This window comes from Poecilia mexicana, unplaced genomic scaffold, assembly GCF_051168715.1.
Source record: "Poecilia mexicana isolate PSO_F unplaced genomic scaffold, ASM5116871v1 scaffold_2, whole genome shotgun sequence".
Lineage (NCBI taxonomy): Eukaryota > Metazoa > Chordata > Actinopteri > Cyprinodontiformes > Poeciliidae > Poecilia > Poecilia mexicana.
In genome coordinates, this window is record NW_028263371.1 from 25066877 (window position 1) to 25089501 (window position 22625).

Here is a 22625-nt window from a genome sequence, read left to right on the forward strand (position 1 = left end):
CGGTCTACGTAGGACGGGTCCTTCGAAGGCCGGTGTTATGCCCAGAAACGCATGCCTGCCCAAAATTGCATCCCCTCTCGCGGGAGCGCGCATCGCTATGTTCTCTCGCATATTGACGAGAAAACGGACTGAAATATGACCGAAGAGGAAATTTTAAAGATATTTGTAACATTATCACGTTTCTTAACCATGTAATCCCTAAAATGGTGGGTTTTATTTCACAAATTACTTGAAATAAATATGGTTTTTACATCTTTATTGACACATATGAGTCGAACTTTTTTTCAGCCCGTGTCTGTTGAAAACGTTCTCCGCAAATGGTTTGAAATTCTCTGTTTTTTCTTTTGATACCATAACAGCTTAAAAGCATTACAAAACAGAGGCCCATTATGTAGAACATTTTACATCATGCTTAACTTTCTAGTCTGTTAATGTAGGAGGGAATGCATTTTAATTCATAAGCCTGAAAATATTTGCATCCATCCTGTTGATATAAAATTATAGCATTAGCTCAGAGAACAAGTGTCATTACATAGAAAAGGTGAAATTCTTTCAGCTCTTTATTTCTCCAAGTTAGCAAAGGGATGCATTTTTTGGCAATTTGCTTTTCCAGCCTGCCAAAATATGCATCCCCTCTTTATTTTCCTCAAATATTATTCTAGTGATTTAAAACTTATACCAGCAGATCATGGAACTATTCTGGTTATGTAGAAAAAGTTATTTCAGTCTTAACCTTTTATTTCTTAAAGTTAGAACAGGGATGCATTTTTTGGCAATATGCATTTCCAGCCTGCCAAAATATGCATCCCCCCTCTATTCTCCTCAAATATTATTCTAGTGATTTAAAACTTATACTAGTAGTTCATGGAACTACTCTAATCATGTAGAAAAAGTTATTTCACCCTTAACTCTCTATTTCTCCAAGTTAGCACTGGCATGCATTTTTTGGCAACATGGATTTCCAGCCTGCCACGATATGCATCCCCTCTCTATTCTCCTCAAATATTATTCTAGTGATTTAAAATAACTTTTTCTACATAAAATTTCCTCTTCGGTCATATTTCCTACCCTCTATAATTGTCTAATAGTTGTAATGTACTTATATTGTTTGTAAGTTAGATAGGAATGAAGCGAGAGCTAGTTCTAAGCTTGTGGCTCCATAGCGACTGCCTACTAAGATGGCTGCCAGAAGTGTGACGTTACATGAGAGCTACGTATTAAAGCCCAGGTTTCCTTGACAACGGCCTTCAGGTCATCTGCACTGCTCCTGTTGATAATACTCCTATTATCAACAATTCACCAATTGATCAATTCACCAATCGATCAATTAACTGAAAGGTTATTGAAGCAGGTTTTGGTATGCTGGGCAGTGTGGGCCTGCTGGAAAATTAAATCAGCATCTCCATAACGTTTTTCAGCAGACGGAAGCCTGAAGAGCTCTGGGATGTCCTGGTAGATGTCCGAGTTGACTTCAGAAAACCCAGTGGACCAGAACCAGTAGATGATTCGGCACCCAGTTTGTCACCGACTGTAGAAACGTCACACTTGGCTTCAAAACTCTTGATGCGTCGACTCCAGGTGAAGCTTCTTAGGTGGATTAGTTGGTGGCACACCTTCTTTTTTTAAACCACACTTTTTTCTTCCACTCAACTTTCTATAATAAGATGGATGTCAGCACTTTGTGAACAACTAGCTTCTTTAGCAACAAACCTTTTCGACCGCTACAAGAGAAAAGCCATCACTATCTACAATAACTCTTTGAAGAATCGGAATTAATACGAGTTACAGTAACAATTAATTTCCTTTTGGGATCAATAAAGTACTTTTGAATTTTATTTTACCTCCCTAACTGTAGAAGTTGCACGTATTACAAATCCATATAAGCCTTAAAATAAATTGGTTGAGTCACCATAATTTATGTCCCAAGTCATCAAGAGCAGAATAAAAACACAATAAAGTTGGGATAAAATGGGATTTTCTACACTTTTTGCTGCATTAAAAGCATTTTAAGACTTCAAAATTATTTTAAACCAAAGGTGCAAATTATTTTTTTCATTAGAAAGCAAATGCATAAACAAGTATGAAGTTCCAGAGAGCCACCACCAGAGGGCGCTCATTGCTAATTTATCAACAATAACTGCTGTTGCTACTTTTTGCTATTTTTCCCTCAGAAGTTCTTAAAAATACAAGGTTTAAAATGAAGTAGTGGTGAAAACTATGCAAAGAATCATGTTTTTTTTTTAACAGTGAATGTTTAACTGTCACTATAATCCTAACATACAAAGAAGTGAAAACATTTTCCCATCTATAGGAGATGTAAATAAACAAATACCTGCTGTGTGAAGGATTTACGTCAACATCTCTGTCCAGATGAAGCTTTAAACATCGTACCGCCGCCACATCGGGGGCCACAGCTGCCGATTAGTCGCATCTTGTTTACACCAGGGGCCGAAGATTTGTGTGACCCATTTGCTAAAAAAGCCCAGGAGGCAGAGAAAAGCAAACTGCGAAAACATGAGTTTACAAAGGTTTTAAAAAGGAAAGAAGACAAAACGAATGTTTCAGCAAAAGCTGCGTATTGTTTAAATACAGATTAATCAGTAATATGATGATTGATGAGCTAAATATAAAAGTATAAGAAATTAATTTGTCCATTTTTTAAATCTAAAAAAAGCTATTATGACATTTAAAAAGGCTGAAAAACACAATAAATCTACCATTAATCATTATTTTTTGTTTTAAATATCTAAAATACTGCCTAACTGTTGGTTGATATTTAACTACTTTATCCACAGTTTTCACTTTGCATCGTTTTAGCAGTTATGAGGCGAAGTGAAGCTGATCACCAACTACAAGAAGTTATTAAGGAAAATATTTAAAATAAACAAGAAATTCTAAGTATATATCCAAATGGATTCTTGCTAATAAAAAGTCATGGCACACGGTTGTAGGAAAGATCAGAGTTTTGACTTTTACTGATCTAACACGAGGAGAGCAAGGTACTAAAAGGTGATGCTATACTTTCCAAATATATTAAAGGAAAGTTGAGTGGAAGGAAAACATGAAACGACGAATGTTTTGTGAAGCAAAGAGTTTCAAGCACAAACTTTAAGACCTCAAACTGTTTTTAAAAATAAATAAGATTCTCACAGTATTAAAAATAATTTATTAAGATGGAAAAGTAAATATATTCATTTACTTTTGAATTTTGTTGGACGTTTCTTAGTTCCTATGATTAATTACAGCAGTGGATGTAAAGGATTTTTAAACCATAATGTTCTTTTTGTTTTTACACTGGACAGCGAGTTTTCCATGGTGATTCTTCAAATCCAGAGTCCAGGCAACCTTTGACCCCTTCACTGAGAACATGTCCGACATTTAGAGTGGAAACTTCCAGGAAGTGATTCGGCTACTGTGATTGGCTGCTTGAGTTTTTGTCATCGTTGCGCGGTAAACTGAGCAGCTCCTCGATCTTCTCCAGGTCCTTATTGGTTTCTTCTGGCTGAACGCTGACGTTCAAACTATCGATCAGCTCATCGGTCAGCTGCAGACGGGCCGACCTGATCGGATCAACACAGAGAACACAGGATTAGGGTTTCACACACATGTGAAGTCAACCTACTGGGCCTGAGACAAACACACAAATATTCACGCATATCCTCTCCTATGTGTGAATATTTTTCTTACCATTCTGCGAGTTTGAGTTCGTAAAGCTCTCGTCGTTCTCGCCGCCTCCGCTCTCTAAAGGTTTCTCCTGTCAGAGACTGCAGGCCGATGACCATGGCGCCCACAGGAATCCTGTGGAGAGACAAATTTTAAGATATGGTGAATTACGATACGGTGTGTGTTTGTAGAAAAAAAATAAAAGGAAACTCAGTGCTAAAAGGGCAGAATTATGTATTTTCCAGCCACATTGTATCTTTTTATCTGTGTTGCATTCAGTTTTTATAAAGATGTTATACATATCAAACATGACTTAAAAGAAATTTTACTTCCTGATTTAACATTTTGAAATTGGGCCTCTGTCTCTTTAAGAACTCCAGCTCTTTCTGAAATCATCACAACATGGCTCCTCTATTAACCCTATAATTTTTTATTTTTTATTTTTTTTTACCAGCGCTTCACAGATAAGTAGCGACTGTAACGAGCTCAACAGATGTTCCACCAGGTGTTTGCTAATTGCTGCTGACTAGTCTGAAGGAGCTGAGTGGAGGAGGAGCTACACCTCGAAGGCGGGGCTGGATCCAACCAGGGGTTTTCACAGCTGAATGGTTGCCATGGAGATTAAAGGATTTCTCAAACATGCATAAAAGAATCAAAGCAACATTCTAGGAAATAACATTGAAACATGATGTAAAGCTGAAAAGACAAAGAACATTTTTACATATTACTGCCCCTTTAAGAGACCTGTTTTATTGTTTCCTTTCCGTTTAAACCAAAACAATGTAAAATCACATTTTAGAACAATGAATTTGAAATGAACATTTCATTATAAGAGTAAATAAACACCCAGGCCTCTCATTTCACCTCTCCTTCTTCTCCACCACTAATGTCGGGAGCTTTAAGCGGAGCTCTGGAGCATCATGATGCGATGCAGTCGGCTACCTCCCATCACTACTCAGCCTCGTTTCCACCTCACCTACTTCACATCAAACGCTCCAGGTGGCTGCCCGCTCAGGCACAGAGAGCCCAGGACGCAGCAGTCCAGAGCCAACACAACAACAACTACAAACAATCCATCCTCCGGTTAAACCTTTAAATCACAACCTGCTTCACCCCGAGTGAAGTCAGCAACAAAAATGTAAATCAGAAGATGGGAGTGAAGGAGGAAACGGTAATGGTGTCCATGTTGAGGGGGCAGCTGATGCTTTGGCTGGCGTTTTTTACTCTAGTACCCAAAAAAATATGGCCAACTGCGGTGCAGATGAGTCCCTCTGGCAGCGGGAGCAGACATGGAGGCAGAGCTGCAGCTGGGCGGCAGAGGGCTGCCGAGGGGCGCAGCTGGCTGCCAGAGCGCCGTCTGCTCTCAAGCAAAAACTGTTCACAAGCATGAGTGGAAATACGACAAGTAAGCACAGGGATAAAAACTCTCGCTGCGTCTCCGTTACGAGTATTTGTCTGAGAACAACAGTTTTCAGTTGAAGTGTTGCCGTTAAATAAAAAATGAAATTAAATGTGATAAGTTATTAAAAATAATGACAGCGTCGGATATAAACAGTTACATGAGATTTTCAGAGGAAACATTGAGGCGTTGGAGCGACAAGTCCCGCCTACTTTTGGCGTTTTGGGGAAATTATAGTCGGCCATTTTACAGAAGAGCATTGGATTCAACTCAACTTTTTATAAACTGCGACAAAAAACATCATAATCCAACCACTTCCTGTTGTCTTCTTTGTCGTTTCTGCCAGTAGTAACATCCTGATGTGGATCACATGACTTGTGTGATGCAAAAAAGAGTTGACTATTACGATACGGCTATAGAATAAAACAGAAAATAATATATTTAATTGATCTCAAGGGGAAATTGCTTTACAGTGCAGAGAATATCTAAGTTGTAAAGTTTTGTTTTAGTGTGTTTTTATCAGCAATTAGTGCACACAGAATAAATATTGCATTCCAACAAATTAGTGCAAAATAACCAGATAAGAAAAATAACAGCAACAGAAATAACATAAAATAAAAAAGGAATAAAGACAAAACAAAACATAATCAAATTGTGTCTCAGCAAAAACAATTAAATTGCGTCGTTAAAGAAGAAAAAATAATTAAAAGTCTGATGGTTTCCTGTGGTGCATTTTAATAAAATGAGTCTCAAATTTGGCAAGCTTCCTTTAAGTAAATGTATTTTTTTGAGGTAAATAGAAACACAGCTACAGTTTTTTCTTGCTGGTCGTTTGAGGAATCACATTTTAACGTCTACAGACTGAATTATTTGTCCTTTCTTCTTCTTTGTGTCGCGTTAAAAACACTGAATCCTTCATCAATGTGAAACGACAAGCGGCTCTTACCCCAGCGCCGCTCCGATGACGCTCCCAGCCACCAGGCCTCTCAGGCCCAGGTTCAGCCTGAAGAGGCCGACCGTGACAGCTGCACACAGAGAGAGAGAGTTTCATCATCAGTCACCGCCTGATTTACTTAAACGCTCAGTGATGTAAAAACTGATTTTAGTATGACGTCATGTAACAGTGGAAGGTTTTATTTTGACATTAGGTCAGATAAACGAAGCAACTCACCTCCAGCTGCAACGTAATTACTGACAGCGTCTTTGTTCCTGTACACAGCCAGGCCAGTGCTGACGGAGCTACAGCAGAGAGGAGTGAACAGAGTCACAAACTGAACACAAAAAGCAACAAATGTGTAATATAAACTCTCAGTTTGTTAGTTTTCCTCATTATTCATCACACAGCATCTTGGTAAAGCCTTTACAACTCTTGAATTTTTCAGTATTTTATCGCAATACAACAAAAAACGCATTTTACTGTAATTTTTATGTAGCAGTTTTCAGGAAAAGGGTGAAGTATGTAGAAAAATTGCTTGTAATTTTCATTACGATAAATTGTCCCAAATGTTATCACGATAAACAATAATATTGTCATTTTGAGACTATTTTCAGAAACTATAATGCTAATAATGTAAAAACATGTCGTCAAAGATAAATAAACTTTAAATTCTAATGAATATTCAACACTGGAAGACATTTTAAATATCCAAAATAAAGAAACAAAACAACAAATAAAATGAGTTTTAAAGTCTGTAAACAACAACCGAGACTAAAGCAGCAGACTGAAAACTTTTATCACCCAGTTTTTAGAAAAAGAAAAGAACAATAAATCATGCAAATGGGAATTATGGACATTATTCTAATTTATTATGCAATGAATTAATTTATCACGACAGGCCTACTTTGTTTCATTTAGAGATGCTCTAATTTTTCTTGTTTGATTTTTTTATTTTATTTCAACCAGCAACCATTTATTATCCACATAATTAACATAATTGATTGTTTTCTCTATAAAATTCTTTGAAGTTTGTAAAAATAGCAACTTTTTCAAGGCAGATTTTAATAAACACTTCCGTAGCTGAATCAGGGGAAGCGTCCTGCAGGATTTAATTAAAAATCGATTTCCTTCCTTGTGAATTAACCCTCAGGTGTCATAAATGATCCACTTATTCTGCTCACCTGAACAAAGTGACGATAACAGAGACTCTCCAGCTCCATCGCCAGCCGTACCGTAGGAAACCTCGGATCGCTGCGTTGTGAGCGGAGCGCTAATTGGAAATACAACAAAGATGCTTTTATTTTTTACTCCTGTCACCTCAAAAATCAGAGATTATGACGTCTTAAAAATACACTTTCTTATTAATCTTACAGCAATTTCCTGGCAAAATCATGTGGGAAAGGTGAGAAATTCATAAAATCTCCCCTAAAGCTAAATTCAGACGATCAAAACCGATTAGTAGGACGGTTCACACTCCAATGAGGATTCACTTACGACTGCTTCCACGCGACTCGTATACATCTCCGCCTGGCTGATCTGGATGTACCGCTGCCTGGCGAGGCGCGCAGCTGGCAGGCCGCCGTACAGGAAGCCGGTGAAAGCTCCCAGAATGCCGCACTTCATCACGGTCATTACTTCCTCTGAGGGTCTCTGCATCTCACTACAATCAGAAAAAAACAAGAAAAAAATCAACCAGAACTGAATCGATTAATCGCGATTAATCAATTATTGAAATAATCAACTAGTTTAGTGATCGATTAATTGCTAAATAGAGTATAGAGAGTTAAAAATGCATTTTGCTCCAAAATACATCACATTCAGAACAGAAGTTATAAAAGGAAATATATATACATTTAGTATTAAAGACAATATTTGTTTGTAAATCTTTTACCCAAAACTACTTGGTTCAAATTCACTAAAGAAATGAGAGCAATACTTAAAAAGAGATGACATGTTTGTTTATTTACATCTTTTAATGCATTTCTAACATTTTTAAAAGGATTTATGAAAAATCTGCAGCATATTACAAGAGTTGAAGGAAGGACACAAGGAATCAAATAAGGAAGGAAAGGCAACGTGAAGGATGCAAAAAAATCAGAAGGGAAGTTTGAAAGAAAGATAGAAGGATGTAGGAAAGAAGGAAAAGAATAAAAGATACCAGAAAGAAAAGGAGGACAAGACAGGAAGAACATGAGAAACGAAGGAAGGAAGAAAGGAGAACTATGACTTGTACAGCATAGAAAAGATGGTGGCAGCATCATGATGAATAATTTTTAACAGCAGAGTTATAATCCTGAACAAGTCTCTTTGTGTTTTTCTGCATAACCCACAAATATGTTCGGTGTGTTTCTTTGAAAACCCTGAAATCATTAATTTATGATTAATTTATGATTATGAATTCCCCCCCCAAAAAAGAGTCCCGTCCATTTAAATAAAGCTAAACAGACGATAGAACCACAAAATAATCAAACTGAGAGTGAAAACAGACTGACTCTCGATCAAAGATGTCCTTGATGCGCTGCCATCCTGTGTCTGGAAATTCTGGCTTCCCGATGTTCTTTGGCAGAGAGCCGGCTGCAGGACTAGTGGAGGAAGAGGAGGAGAAGGAGGAGGAAGAGGGCATCTGCCCAGCAGCCACATCAGCTGCATCCACCCTGGGGAGCAGAAAGCAGAAGAAGCGAGGCATGGCGGTCTGGACGAGGCCCTGGAACGGGCCTGTGCTCATCAGGCCCTGGAGGCTGGAGTCTGTCTGAGCAGGACGAGGCTCGTTCTCTGGCTGCAGCAGAGAAAGAAACACTCAGTTACGCAACGAGAACAAGTTTAAATGAGAGCAGAGGACATGAAAAATCTTAAATGTGTCCAAGCCTAGTGGCGGAAGTGGAGAGTAAATGGATATTTTACACATTAGCGCTTATTAATGCAGCTTTAATATTCTGTGGTTCAATATTATTTGCTACTTTCTGCAGGGTTACACCAAGAATAACATTACTCAGCTGCACATTTCTCATAAATTATGGTATTTTATATTTGTCTATCATATAAAATCCCAGAAAAATGCATTAAAGTTTGTGATTGTGACTTGGAAAAAATAAGGGAAAACAAAATAAGTTTTAAATAATATAACAAAAAACTATTTTATTGCTTAAAATTTTAGATAAGCTAATCAGAAAGCCAGATCTGTGCTAAAAAAAAAGTAATTAAATAAATGGAGTAAATTTAGGTTAAAAAAAATCTAAACTTTTGAGATCTCAAAACTTCTAGAAAAACAACTTAATTTCTTCAAAATGTTCAGAAATAGTGAATTTTTTTTCTTGAAATTTTCAGAAATTAATCTAGAAATTTCTGAATTTTTTTCCTAGCAAATTTTCAACTTTTAAAACTAACAAATTTTCACATTTTTTACAAAGGAAAGAAGAAAAGATTTTTAAGATCTTCTAGCAAATTTTGGCCTTTTCAACCTCAGAAATGTTTCAATTTTTTCCCCTCAAAATATCTGCGATTAACCTCAAACTTTGAATTTTTCTCAAGCTAATTTTGATTAATCTCAAAATTTCTGAGTTTTTTCTAGCAAATTTTCCACTTTTCAGATTCAGAAATGTTGCATTTTTTTCAAGAAACTTTTTTTATTCCCAGCAGCTGTTAATCTGTAACCATTACTGCTCCTAACAAACTCAAAAAGTCTTGACATTCCAAGGTTACTCCTTAATTTCCCCAATTTATTGTACTCTTATTTATGGAAAAATAGTTTGTACACTTCTTAAATTGACTCTTCCCAGTTGCACATTTCTCTTGCAATATAGTATTTTATCAACTGTACAGTAATATTGTCCATAAGTGGTACGTTTCCCTTTATTGTACAGTCTTTTATTAATTTATTTGACCTTAGTTTGAATATGCATCCTTCTATTTACCTTCATTTCACTACTGGTACGCCTGAATTTTCCCAATGTGGGGCAATAAATTATATTTTTATTCTACCACTACATAAAAATGAACCGCTACGGTTAAGAAAATAAATCCACTTTTAGTCTAAATACATTTTAAATCTCATTTTGTACTTCAGTATATATTCACCTTCGTGTTTCTCTTGTCTAGCTAGCTACAGTAGCAGTTTCTAATCAATACCTGCGTCAGGTCAAACTGCTACATGAGAAAAACGTTACATTATCCTGTATAGCAAAGTCAAAACACAATTTGTCTTTACGAACAAAAATATAAATGTTTTAATTCATAACTTTTTATAAGTCACTTACATAGTATAGCCAATTGCTCTGCTAAGCTATCGGTGTGGGGTGCTAGCTTCCCATTAGCTTCATACATGAAGGTTAAGATGCGGCCGCGGAGGGATTCAGCAGCAGGAAAATGTGGGTCTTATTTAGTGGAGACGTCCGGAAAACACGAACATGAATGACAGTATTTCTCTTCTCACGTGTCCTTCTGACGGTCATCCCACATTGACTTTCTGAAAGCACACCTACTACTGCAGCAACACAACCTCTGACTCTGGCTCAAGAAAAATGCAGAGCGGAGACAGTGACCGGAGAGACGCGCCCCCTGGTGGCCAGAGTGGTAAACGAATCACTACCGCAGCAACACCGAGGCAACGCTGCCAAGATATAAAATATTAGAGTATTTTGGTCTAGTTTTTAATTAACATTTCTTACTAAACTTACAATTAAACAAAACTAACTTTTAAGCAAGATATAGGAACTTGCGTTATGTAAATGATCCCTTTATATTAATGAGAAAGTATCAGTTTCATTCCTTTATTTCACATTTTTCCCCATACAAGTGCAATAATTTCCCAGTACTGATTTTGTCACAAATATTAAGGAATTATTGACTTAAAACAATTTTCTATATCTTTCTGAAAAGTTACTTTAAAGTTAGTTTCTTTTTTATTTCAAGTGTATTAAGATATCTAGATAAAAATAGTCTGTAAAATACTGCGTTTTTTTCAGTGCAAGTAGCATAGATACACAGCAATTATGTTTACAATATCCTCTTTAAATAATGTTGAGTTTACTCATCAAAACAAATCATGAGAAAAAATATTGGCCATTTGACTAATTTAAAAATATTAATAGATCACTGGACATGACTTAAAAATGTTTATTTACAGTCATGATACAATTTTCAAAATAGAGGATAGGAAAATGTGATTTTTTTTAAAAAGTGATTGCAGATTGGTTGAAATTTTATTTTGCCTAAAAAAAATAATACAATAAAATGAAAAATGATTTTTTGCACCAATCTAAACAGTTACCTAGCAAAAGACACATATTATTTATACGTGTTTATATATATATATATATATATATATATATATATATATATGTGGCCTATGTGGTTTTGGTGGCTTCTATCGGTGTGGTAATGAACGACAAGGAGCTGCTCAAGTTGGCATCTATGAGAGGCCCCATAGGCCAAAACCTACAAACTCTCTTACACGTACTATCATACCCTCTCACATTCGCTATCAAACCCTCTTACACATACTATCAAACCCTCTCACATTCGCTATCAAACCCTCTCACATTCGCTATCAAACCCTCTCACATTCGCTATCAAACCCTCTCACATTCACAGTCAAACCCTCTCACATTCGCTATCAAACCCTCTCACATTCGCAGTCAAACCCTCTCGCATTCGCTATCAAACCCTCTCACATTCGCTATCAAACCCTCTCGCATTCGCAGTCAAACCCTCTCGCATTCGCTATCAAACCCTCTCACATTCGCTATCAAACCCTCTCGCATTCGCTATCAAACCCTCTCGCATTCGCTATCAAACCCTCTCGCATTCGCTATCAAACCCTCTCACATTCGCTATCAAACCCTCTCACATTCGCTATCAAACCTACAAACTCTCTTACACGTACTATCAAACCCTCTCACATTCACAGTCAAACCCTCTCACATTCGCTATCAAACCCTCTCACATTCACAGTCAAACCCTCTCGCATTCGCTATCAAACCCTCTCACATTCGCTATCAAACCCTCTCGCATTCGCTATCAAACCCTCTCGCATTCGCTATCAAACCCTCTCGCATTCGCTATCAAACCCTCTCACATTCGCTATCAAACCCTCTCACATTCGCTATCAAACCCTCTCGCATTCGCTATCAAACCCTCTCACATTCGCTATCAAACCCTCTCACATTCGCTATCAAACCTACAAACTCTCTTACACGTACTATCAAACCCTCTCACATTCACAGTCAAACCCTCTCACATTCGCTATCAAACCCTCTCACATTCACAGTCAAACCCTCTCACATTCGCTATCAAACCCTCTCACATTCACAGTCAAACCCTCTTGCACGTACTATCAAACCCTCTCACACGTACTATCAAACCCTCTCACACGTACTATCAAACCCTCTCACATTCACAGTCAAACCCTCTCACATTCGCTATCAAACCCTCTCACATTCGCTATCAAACCCTCTCACATTCGCTATCAAACCCTCTCACATTCACAGTCAAACCCTCTCACATTCACAGTCAAACCCTCTTGCACGTATTATCAAACTCCCTGACAGAGTTTGATTGCAACGGAAGTTATCTTAAAATTTCAGTTTCTGATTGGACCCCTGGCAGGCTTTTCAAAAATAAAAGCGGACCTCCGGTTTATGTTTGATTCATGTTTCTCTCCTGCGGCTTTAAAAATGTAAAACTTTGTGTTAATTGATTTGCTAAATGTTAGAGCCATAAATAGGAAATATTTAAGTTATTTGTAAGATGGTTTGTTTGTATTTTATAAAATTTAGTTAGGACGATTGATATTTGTTTAGGCATTTTTATTGTGCAATTTAGTTTTATTTTGAAAGGTCTAGGGAATGAAACAGATATTGGATCTATTGCCATAACACTAAAGGAAATCATGTATCTGAAAATAAATTAAAACATATTATGTTGGCAAAAAATTCTGTAAACCACATATGTGCTACCTCAATCAAAATTGCTGACATTTGACATTTAACAAACCTTTCAGATTACATAAACAATACCTTACCAGGTACTTTTCTGACTTCAGGATGACACAGGGACACCTATAAGACCAATTTTAACTGAGGTTGCACATATGTTCTTTACAGGATTTTTTGCCCACACAATAATTTTTTTTTTTCAGATACATAATGTTTTGCAAATTAAAACCCTCTATGGCATGGCATTGCCCTCGGGCAACAAACCACATTTCTGTACCTCACATTGCGCTGTAATTTTATTTTCCAGACATATTTTTGTCCAAATAAAAGAGGTATTGAGGTTCATGTGACCTTTTACTTAGAAGAGGAGCAGTCGTTTTTATGAAGAGGAGGTGCATGCTACACCTTGCCTCCTTGTTGTAAGTTATACATCACTTTTCTTCATGTTTAAATTTGGGTCACTCTAACTAAAATATTTTAATATCTGTAAGTATGTAAAGAAGCATTATAGATCATTTCAAGACATTTTTAAAAAAATAATTTATATGCTAAAACTGTGTTTTTTTGTTTGTTGCCTCACGGCAACATTGCGCAGTTAGGGCCCTTTTGCTCAGACAATATTATTCTAATGTGATGATATTCAATTGACTACAAAATAATTATCAAAGCCGATTTTTTTAAACTTTATTATTGACTAACAGCAACAGGAGATGGATGCAAGATCATTTCATGGACAAAAGGTGCATGGTTCATAAGCTGGGGTCATTCCCAATGAAAACATGAGGATCCATTGTAAAACCATTATTTCATTGTTTGTTTATCCTCAAAACTGACTTGAGTCCCAAAGGGTGAAGAGCTGGTCATCAATGAACAAATGGCCCCATTCCAAGGCAGGTAAAGACTGAAGCAATACCTGCTAAACCCAAATATAACGGGTCTGCAGGGTACTTCATATGGCTGGTGCAGATGGTGTTCCTTACAACTTGAAAATCTACACAGGGCCAAATCTACCAGATAGGGGAGCTGGTGGAAATGTTGTCCTTTGCTTGGCTCAAATTCTACCAAAAAAATCAGAACTACAAACTCTTATAATCTGCACCCCTAACTCCTGTCACTGATATGAATCTGGTCACTACAACCCATAGATAATCAGATAACCACATGGTGATTCCCAGGTACGCCAGTAATCAAGTGCCAAAAATGTGATACACACTTTTTTTCACATTAGCAAGCAATTCCTTCCTGATGTTTAACATATAATGGGGAAAAAGACTAATTTCAACATCCTTAGTGATTCTAACTCTGCCAAACATACCCATGTACAAACACACAAATGCTCGTTTTAGTAATTTGCGCAAATGTACCATTCATTAATGAAAGTTAGTTGTTTATTTTATATTTTGTGAGTTGGAACCATGTCTGATTTATTTTTGTGAAAAAAAGTTTTTTATGAATATAGTTTTTGTTTGATTTGTATTTCATTTCTCATAATCACTGTAGAAAACTTGCCGTTTTAGACCCCTTGGTAGAGCAATGTTGCCCTGAGGCAACAAACCCAAATCCGGTTCCGGGAGATGTCAGGGTCCGATTTTATGATTGATATGTAATTAGGAACCAACAAGCTCCCAAAAGAATGCAGGAAAAAACATTATGTATCTGAAAAAAAAAAATTATTGTGTGGGCAAAAAATCCTGTAAAGCACATATGTGCAACCTCAGTTAAAATTGGTCTTATAGGTGTCCCTGTGTCATCCTGAAGTCAGAAAAGTACCTGGTAAGGTATTGTTTATGTAATCTGAAAGATTTGTTAAATGTCAAATGTCAGCAATTTTGATTGAAGTAGCACATATGTGGTTTACAGAATTTTTTGCCAACATAATATGTTTTAATTTATTTTCAGATACATGATTTCCTTTAGTGTTATGGCAATAGATCCAATATCTGTTTCATTCCCTAGACCTTTCAAAATAAAACTAAATTGCACAATAAAAATGCCTAAACAAATATCAATCGTCCTAACTAAATTTTATAAAATACAAACAAACCATCTTACAAATAACTTAAATATTTCCTATTTATGGCTCTAACATTTAGCAAATCAATTAACACAAAGTTTTACATTTTTAAAGCCGCAGGAGAGAAACATGAATCAAACATAAACCGGAGGTCCGCTTTTATTTTGAAAAGCCTGCCAGGGGTCCAATCAGAAACTGAAATTTTAAGATAACTTCCGTTGCAATCAAACTCTGTCAGGGAGTTTGATAGTACGTGCGAGAGGGTTTGACTGTGAATGTGAGAGGGTTTGACTGTGAATGTGAGAGGGTTTGATAGCGAATGTGCGAGGGTTTGACTGTGAATGTGAGAGGGTTTGACTGTGAATGTGAGAGGGTTTGACTGTGAATGTGAGAGGGTTTGATAGCGAATGTGAGAGGGTTTGACTGTGAATGTGAGAGGGTTTGATAGTACGTGTAAGAGGGTTTGATAGCGAATGTGAGAGGGTTTGATAGTATGTGTAAGAGGGTTTGATAGCGAATGCGAGAGGGTTTGATAGTACGTGTAAGAGAGTTTGTAGGTTTGATAGCGAATGTGAGAGAGTTTGATAGTATGTGTAAGAGGGTTTGATAGCGAATGCGAGAGGGTTTGATAGTACGTGTAAGAGAGTTTGTAGGTTTTGGCCTATGGGGCCTCTCATAGGCATCAGCTGTTTCTTTAATTCTCCATCTGCATTTCACAGAACGGGCATGGAGGTAAGGTCAGTCTCTGGCATAAAACAAGCTCCTCGTCAGTGATCCTCATGGCTCTGAGGATTACCCATAATACCTCGCTCTTTCTAGGGTGAATGCAATACAACTTTTTACCAGCAGATGGTGCATTTTAGCAGGATTTAACCTCAACCATTTTAACTATGTTACATACACCCCCCTTAAATTCTGCTAAAATGGGGTTGCATCAAACAAGCACACACAGCACTAAAATAAAAGTGCGATAAAGAGAGCACATAGTTGTCACATCAGTTCAAAACTTCCCCTAAGGAATAATGCTAGCAAGAGTGTGGCCAATACTCTCACCAACACAGACCCAAAAGATGCCATTTACACCTTTTGATATTCAACCGTTGCTCTATAAGGCAATCACCGAGAAAAAAAAAACAACCCCCAAAAAACTTTGAATTAACACAAATCTACCCAGCAAACATTGTCTTTACAAAGGAAAACAGAGAGTCCACAGTCGACATTGAATCATCAGAAGAATCCAAGGTGGGAGTGTCACTAAGAGGATCTGCGCTGTCCTCCCCTCCACGCAGATCTTTCAGTTTTCCTGTTGGTTGTGGGAAGGTAGCTGATCTCTCTGACTGCAGTTTCGACTTGAATGGCCAGGAAGATGACAGAAGAAGCACAGATTGTTCTGTCGGCAGTGCATACGTGCAGTGTGAGAATTATCATTACACACAGAACATGGTATGTCATTCAGTCCTTTAATATTCGGCAAACGGGTTTTAACAAGTTGCCTTCTGCTGGACTGGGAGTTGCACTGGGCTTGAAGTAGCACTTTCTCCAACATGCCAATCAGTCTTTCCATTGTGGAATTGTCTGGGGCCACACATTGTTGCAGTTCCTGCTTTTGAACAGATGTGGGCGCTGTGCAGGCCACTTCTGCTCGGTTCACACTGAGTCTGCTTTCTTTCTCAGCAGACCGCAGTCCCTTTTCCATATGATACTCATCTAACACTTCCTGAACATCTTGTGCCGACCATTTTTCTATGGTCTTGGATCTGAAGGTGAGAGCTAAATCTTTACATGGGCAGTATCTGATGAACATGCGAGTGACTTCAACACTTGGATTGTCAAAGGTCTTACCCTGTTCTTTAAGTCGGTTAGCAGCAACATCAGCTGCTCCATTCAATCTTAGCCAATATTCGAATGGATCCTCGTTCTCTCTTGGCCGGGTGGAGTAAAAATCAGCAAGTGGTACGGGAGAGCACTGATCAGACCCAAAATGTTTGCGCAGAAGCGAATAGATGGCTTGTGGATTACGCTGAACATCAATTCCACAGTTGCGTATTCCACACCTCACAACATCCCTCGCTCTGCCTCTAAGATGGATAAGGATCTCCTCAGCCTGGTGTTCTTGCTGCACACCACTCTTTTTTATGTAATTTTTCATCGAGTCCTCCCATTCATCAACTGTAACTGTATCAGAACTCTCCCCCTTAAAAATAGGTGGTTCCTTCACCTGGCTTCTGGAGACGAGTTGGACCTGAGAAAGATCCAGTGAGCCGCATGGGACTTGATGGTTCTCATTTAGAGTTGTTTCAATTACAGTTCCACTTGGGCTGCTTGAGTTCAGGTGTGCCATAACACTATCAGCCAGCTGTTGCCCTATTTGTTGGACAATAGTGCTCATCTGATCCACTAGCCCAGCATTATCAACATGAGAATCTTGGATAGATGTGCTAGAACACTGAGGAGGTTGAATAGTAGGACAGGTCTGACCACTGGGTGTAACAGTTTCCCCAGTCACCAATGAGTCATTTACAGTATGTACATCAAGTGATGGACTACCCAATGAAAATGGAACAGGGGTGTTAGAGAACCCTCTACCTCTGCCAATACAGAGTGGAGTCACATTTGATTGTCCAAAATTACTGAAACTCATCTTGACAAAAGTCCAAGAGCATTCAAAAGAAATGTCCTTTCACAAAGATGTACAAACACACTCAGATGCGCTACTTAGACTTCCGTTGCAAATTCAGATGACACAGTGGAGCTCCAGCGACGTGAGGATGAGAAGTCACCAGCCCGGTCCGATGTAGGTCTTGACGAGTCACGGCACCATTGTGGCCTATGTGGTTTTGGTGGCTTCTATCGGTGTGGTAATGAACGACAAGGAGCTGCTCAAGTTGGCATCAGCTGTTTCTTTAATTCTCCATCTGCATTTCACAGAACGGGCATGGAGGTAAGGTCAGTCTCTGGCATAAAACAAGCTCCTCGTCAGTGATCCTCATGGCTCTGAGGATTACCCATAATACCTCGCTCTTTCTAGGGTGAATGCAATACAACTTTTTACCAGCAGATGGTGCATTTTAGCAGGATTTAACCTCAACCATTTTAACTATGTTACATATATATATATATATATACTGTATATATAAATAAGAGGAGCAAAGTTGGTTTGAAAGTTGTTTTTCAAATTTTATTGTAATAAAAGAAACTTTGAAACGAACCATGATTATGCTCAGACAATGATCAGAGCATCTTTGGTCAATTCTGATCACAAATTAGCCATAATGTGCAACAAATTCACAAACGGAAAAAACCAAACGTGTGTCTAGCTGACAGGACAGTACAAATACTACAACATATTCAGTAAAATCCTGGTAAACGCCAACCTGATACTGTTTATTATCAAAAAGAAAAACATGAAATGTGTAAAAAAATGCACATATGGAAACTATTGCTATCGTTTGGCACTTTGTGTGAAACACTATTCAAGTTCTAAAAACCTGCCAAAAATAGCAGCTAGATTCATTTAAAAAAAATAATTAACAGTCTTCTCGAAACCTTCCATTTTTCCACCTTTAAGTATTTTTGATTACAAGAAAGAAACGCAACACTGAAGATCACGACAATGAGATGAATACTGATAGAAACCTCGTTGAGATCAAGTACTTCCTGTTTACAGTTCGTTTTCGTCTCTAAACTGTGTTTTTATTTTTTAAGAAACTTTGAGCTGTTACAGAAATATGCTGCACAAATAAACTTGATCTAAAAATCTAGAAATAGTGATTTTTGACAGAAAATTATCTCATAGATACTGGAGATGTGCAAGCCCTCTAGTGGCCGATTAAGGAACCGTCTAAAAAAAATACATGAAAGATCTGGACCAAGTTTTGAAACTGTGATTTTGAACCCAAAAATGAGAATCAATAAAAATAAAAATAGAATAAAAAATTCGTACCACAGAAAATACATTCATAATTGTTGATTCTCCTTCGTATCAGAGTTTAAAGCTCCGTTTTGACGGGTTTCTGGACAATCTGTTTGTAGTTGCTCCTCCGTTTGGGTTTGTAGGTGAGCAGCTGGCTGAACTCGGTCAGGAGTTTCTCCCAGTAACACGTGATTTCTCCCATTTGAAGGTGGTTCAGGATGAACTCCTGACCTCTATAAAGAGAAAAGTTGCTGATATCTTTGGATTTCATTTATTCAATTAGACCCACCTGTAGTTCTCAAACGTTTTCAGTTACCTGGAGGCGATCTCTTGTGCGACAGAATCATTTTCTTTGACAAACTGAAGCAGCTCTCTGCAAACACAGGATGTGACATCACCATTAAAGGGAGTTTTACTGTATTTGTGTCTCTTTTCCCATTAATATCCATAAAATAACAAGCTACCTGACGTCAGATAAGTCCTGTTTGACCGGGACGTAGTGGACCCAGGGTTTGAGCTGAGGGTAGAAAAACTCCTGCCACTCGTCGCCCACATGAAACACCAACGAGCCGCAGAGGAAGAGATGCTTGAGGCGAAAACTCGCCGCCACACCCCGGAAGTTAAATAAATATCTAACAGGACACACCGAACAGTCCATTCAGACAAGTAATTCAGTGATTATAATATTTATACGCTTAAAAAAGATGCTTACTTGTATTTACAGTGATCAACCAGAGGGATTTCTTTAGCTGGAGGTCTGCCCAGTGTGTCCTAAAAGACAGAAAATTAAAGGGTAAACGGTAGATCTTAACGCAGAGGCGATGGGTTCGGTGTGGCTGCGTGTCGGACCTTTTCGGACCTCCAGGCCTGGTTCTTGGTGTACTCAGCATCCACCAGATCTGGAGCTTCTCTGGACAGAAGGATGAGAGGGTCGCGCTCAGCGCTGGTTCTGCAGAAAGGAAAAAGAAAAAAAAACACAAGATGACTTAGACATCTTTTCTTTCCATGTTAAAAATCACAAACTTCACTGGATTTTATTTTATAAAGACAAACATGTATCTTTACTGGATTAATTTAAACACGCTCCTGCAGAAACCATGAAGCATCCTGGATGTAGTAACTAAATATTCCTTACCTGGAGCCTCTGAAGAATCCTCTGGCCTCTTTCTTCTTCCAAGGCCACTGAGCTGCAGACCTAAACATCAGAATCACTTTTCATGTTGCATCTCAGGAAAATGAACAAAAAAAACACAGTTTGCTTCCAAAAGGACCAGAATTATTCTGCAGCTGCTCTCGTTTCTCTGAGTTTTAAATAAGAACATTACTGACACCTAGTGGCCAATATGAGGCACAACCGACCTACAGGAACCTAAAATAAATTCAAATATAATTTATATTTTAAGTATTTTAAGTAGATGAGGTGTGAAAATGAACGACAATAGACCTGACATGATAACATTTTTTTGCTTGTGATAAATTGTCCCAGAAGTTATTTCAATTGTTGTTTTGAGACCATTTTTAAGTAAGATAATGTCATAACAATGAAAGAATGCATAATCAAAGATCAGTAAACTTTAAATTCTAATCAACATTTAACTCTGGAACTGGAAAACATTTTAAATATCCAAAATAAATATACAAAACTAAAAATAAAATTAATTATGAAGTCTCTGTAAACAAAACTCTCCTTTAAAGAAAAAGAAAAACAACAAATCATATAAATAGAAATTATTGAGCCCTTTTAAACTTATGAATAAATGAGTGAATGTTGTGTGAATCGCTTAATAAACTCAATAAAAATATATGATATTTACCTTTTATCATTTCATCTGTTTAATTAATTTATTGTTTATTGCTACAGGTCTAAAATTCAACAATACCACAAATACATTTTGCTCTTTTTTTTTTTTTTGCACAAAATAGTTTTAGTTTTATGTATATTTACAACCTTGAAAAGGTTTGAGAGTAAAACTGCATTTGCAAGGTTGTTTTATGTAATTTCAACAGACAAAAATAACTTTATATTAAGTTTAATATTGAAAATAAAAAGTGTTTTATCGTACTTTTTCAGCTCGTCCCTCATCAGATCCCATCTGCCCAGTCCGGTGGGGTATATGGGCCACACGGCGGGCCCGCCTTCCCAAAACGTCCACGCCGGGTACATGATGTCCTGGTAGTCTGGCGTCTAAAAACAAAACATGTTTAATTCACAAACGCTTCGGCGTCTTCAAACGACAAACACTGGCCAGATGCTGACCTTACTGAACGAGAAGACGGGCAGAATCGGTTGAACCCAGTTGGGCACCTGAGGGTAATCTCTCACATTCACCACCATCTCCACGTCAGGCAGCCTGTCAACAACCTCCAGGATGAAATGCTCCACTCCACTGCACCTAAAACACACAAGAAACCAGATTTACCGAAAGTAAAGTTACCTAATTTAACTTGCCTAAATCCAGATTTAGGCAATCTGGTTTCTAACACAGTATTTATGTGAATAAACAGACACTTTTCATGCACCTTGCAGGGAACATGCAGTTGTGCTCCCGGTACAGCTTGTGTCCGATGACCTGGTAGTGGGTGCCCACACCTTTCTGAACCGTGGTTGCCATGACATCCTGAGAGATTCCCCTCTCAAACGGCTTCAGGTCATGATGGAGGACGCTGAGATGCAAGTTAGGATTTAAAAAAGAAAACACACCACATATGTTATACATTTCCTTTATTTATACACCTATATTCAGTTGAAGTTACTCACCCAAGATGGCAGCTGCAGTTAACAGGGTTGCATGTTTTGTGTCCTTTAACAGCTTCTGACACCTTTTCTTGTATTTCCTTCCACGTGTTATCTAAAAAAAAAAAAAAAAAAAGAAATTTGAGGCCGATGTTGTCAGTTTTCACTTGAACTTTTGTATTCTTGTTTTGTGATTTCCCAGATGCGCATGTTTGCTGTTACATCAGCCGAGTCAACTACAGGAAAAATATATATATCAACCAGCCACCACTTTAGAATAAGATATGTTTTCAAACTGCTGATATTTTTCATTCCTCCACTTTGAACTCATCTCAAAAGAGATAAACATGAGTACAAACCAGATCAGTTTGAGGGAAGTTAGTATATAATATTTGTGCTTTTCCTAACAAATTAAAACTCCAATTATTCTACATGTAAAAACGGAACCTTACAACATTTTTCCTCATTTAAAGATACGGATTTTGAGGAGAGACTCTTAATTTCTCTCTTTTTCTAGACTAAAACAGATCCAGTTTGAATGAAAAGTAAACTAAAATCGACAGGCATCGATGTATCAAATCTATTCAGAACCTTAACACATCTTAAGTAAGTACTACAGAGCAATACAGATAAATTTGTAGTGGAAATACTCGCTGTAAACTTGGCAACAAAGTTGCTCGAGCAGCTAGCTTCCAGCCAGCTAGCTTCCTATGCTAATTGATCGATGACTCCGTCATCAAAAGTTATCGCGAGGCGCCGCAACGAGATTAAATGAGACTGTCCAAACCTTTTGTCTGTCTTTACGGTAACTTTAAATCCGTCTTACCAGCCGAACATAAGCCACAAACTTGAAGCAGCAACAGAAAGCCCCAAAGAAACCAGCGCTCCATTTCCCGCTATCCTCCAGCTCTGTCTGAGAACAAAGCAGCAGTCTGCGCTCTGCTAGTTCTGCCTGGGTTACGGTTCAGAAGTGACAAAATAAAACAGACATTTTATTCAAGCTAAATTTTTGGTTTATTTTAATTTTGGTTTT

At 37.8% G+C, this 22625-nt stretch overlaps 2 protein-coding genes across 3 annotated transcripts; both read right to left on the bottom strand.

The window, feature by feature from the left end:
- Window positions 1-3149: 3149 nt before the first annotated feature.
- On the bottom strand, window positions 3150-10527 carry timmdc1 (translocase of inner mitochondrial membrane domain containing 1). Its single transcript, XM_015007828.2, has 8 exons — window positions 10253-10527; window positions 8492-8775; window positions 7494-7659; window positions 7181-7269; window positions 6234-6301; window positions 6009-6087; window positions 3688-3798; window positions 3150-3560 (listed from the first exon to the last, which is right to left on the bottom strand). The coding sequence occupies exons 2-8, from the start codon at window positions 8722-8724 to the stop codon at window positions 3410-3412; spliced, it is 897 nt and encodes a 298-aa protein (XP_014863314.2). The 5' UTR covers window positions 8725-8775; window positions 10253-10527; the 3' UTR covers window positions 3150-3409.
- A 7574-nt stretch (window positions 10528-18101) lies between these two features.
- Window positions 18102-22552, bottom strand: poglut1 (protein O-glucosyltransferase 1). Of its 2 annotated transcripts, none has more exons than XM_015007832.2 (11): window positions 22419-22552; window positions 21617-21707; window positions 21379-21522; window positions 21116-21251; window positions 20922-21043; window positions 19994-20053; window positions 19708-19807; window positions 19571-19629; window positions 19323-19490; window positions 19175-19231; window positions 18102-19091 (listed from the first exon to the last, which is right to left on the bottom strand). In XM_015007832.2, the coding sequence occupies exons 1-11, from the start codon at window positions 22480-22482 to the stop codon at window positions 18935-18937; spliced, it is 1158 nt and encodes a 385-aa protein (XP_014863318.2). In that variant the 5' UTR covers window positions 22483-22552; the 3' UTR covers window positions 18102-18934. The 2 variants fall into 2 exon arrangements, with proteins under 2 accessions (XP_014863318.2, XP_014863319.2); XM_015007833.2 differs by having other exon boundaries at window positions 22380-22494.
- Window positions 22553-22625: the final 73 nt, after the last annotated feature.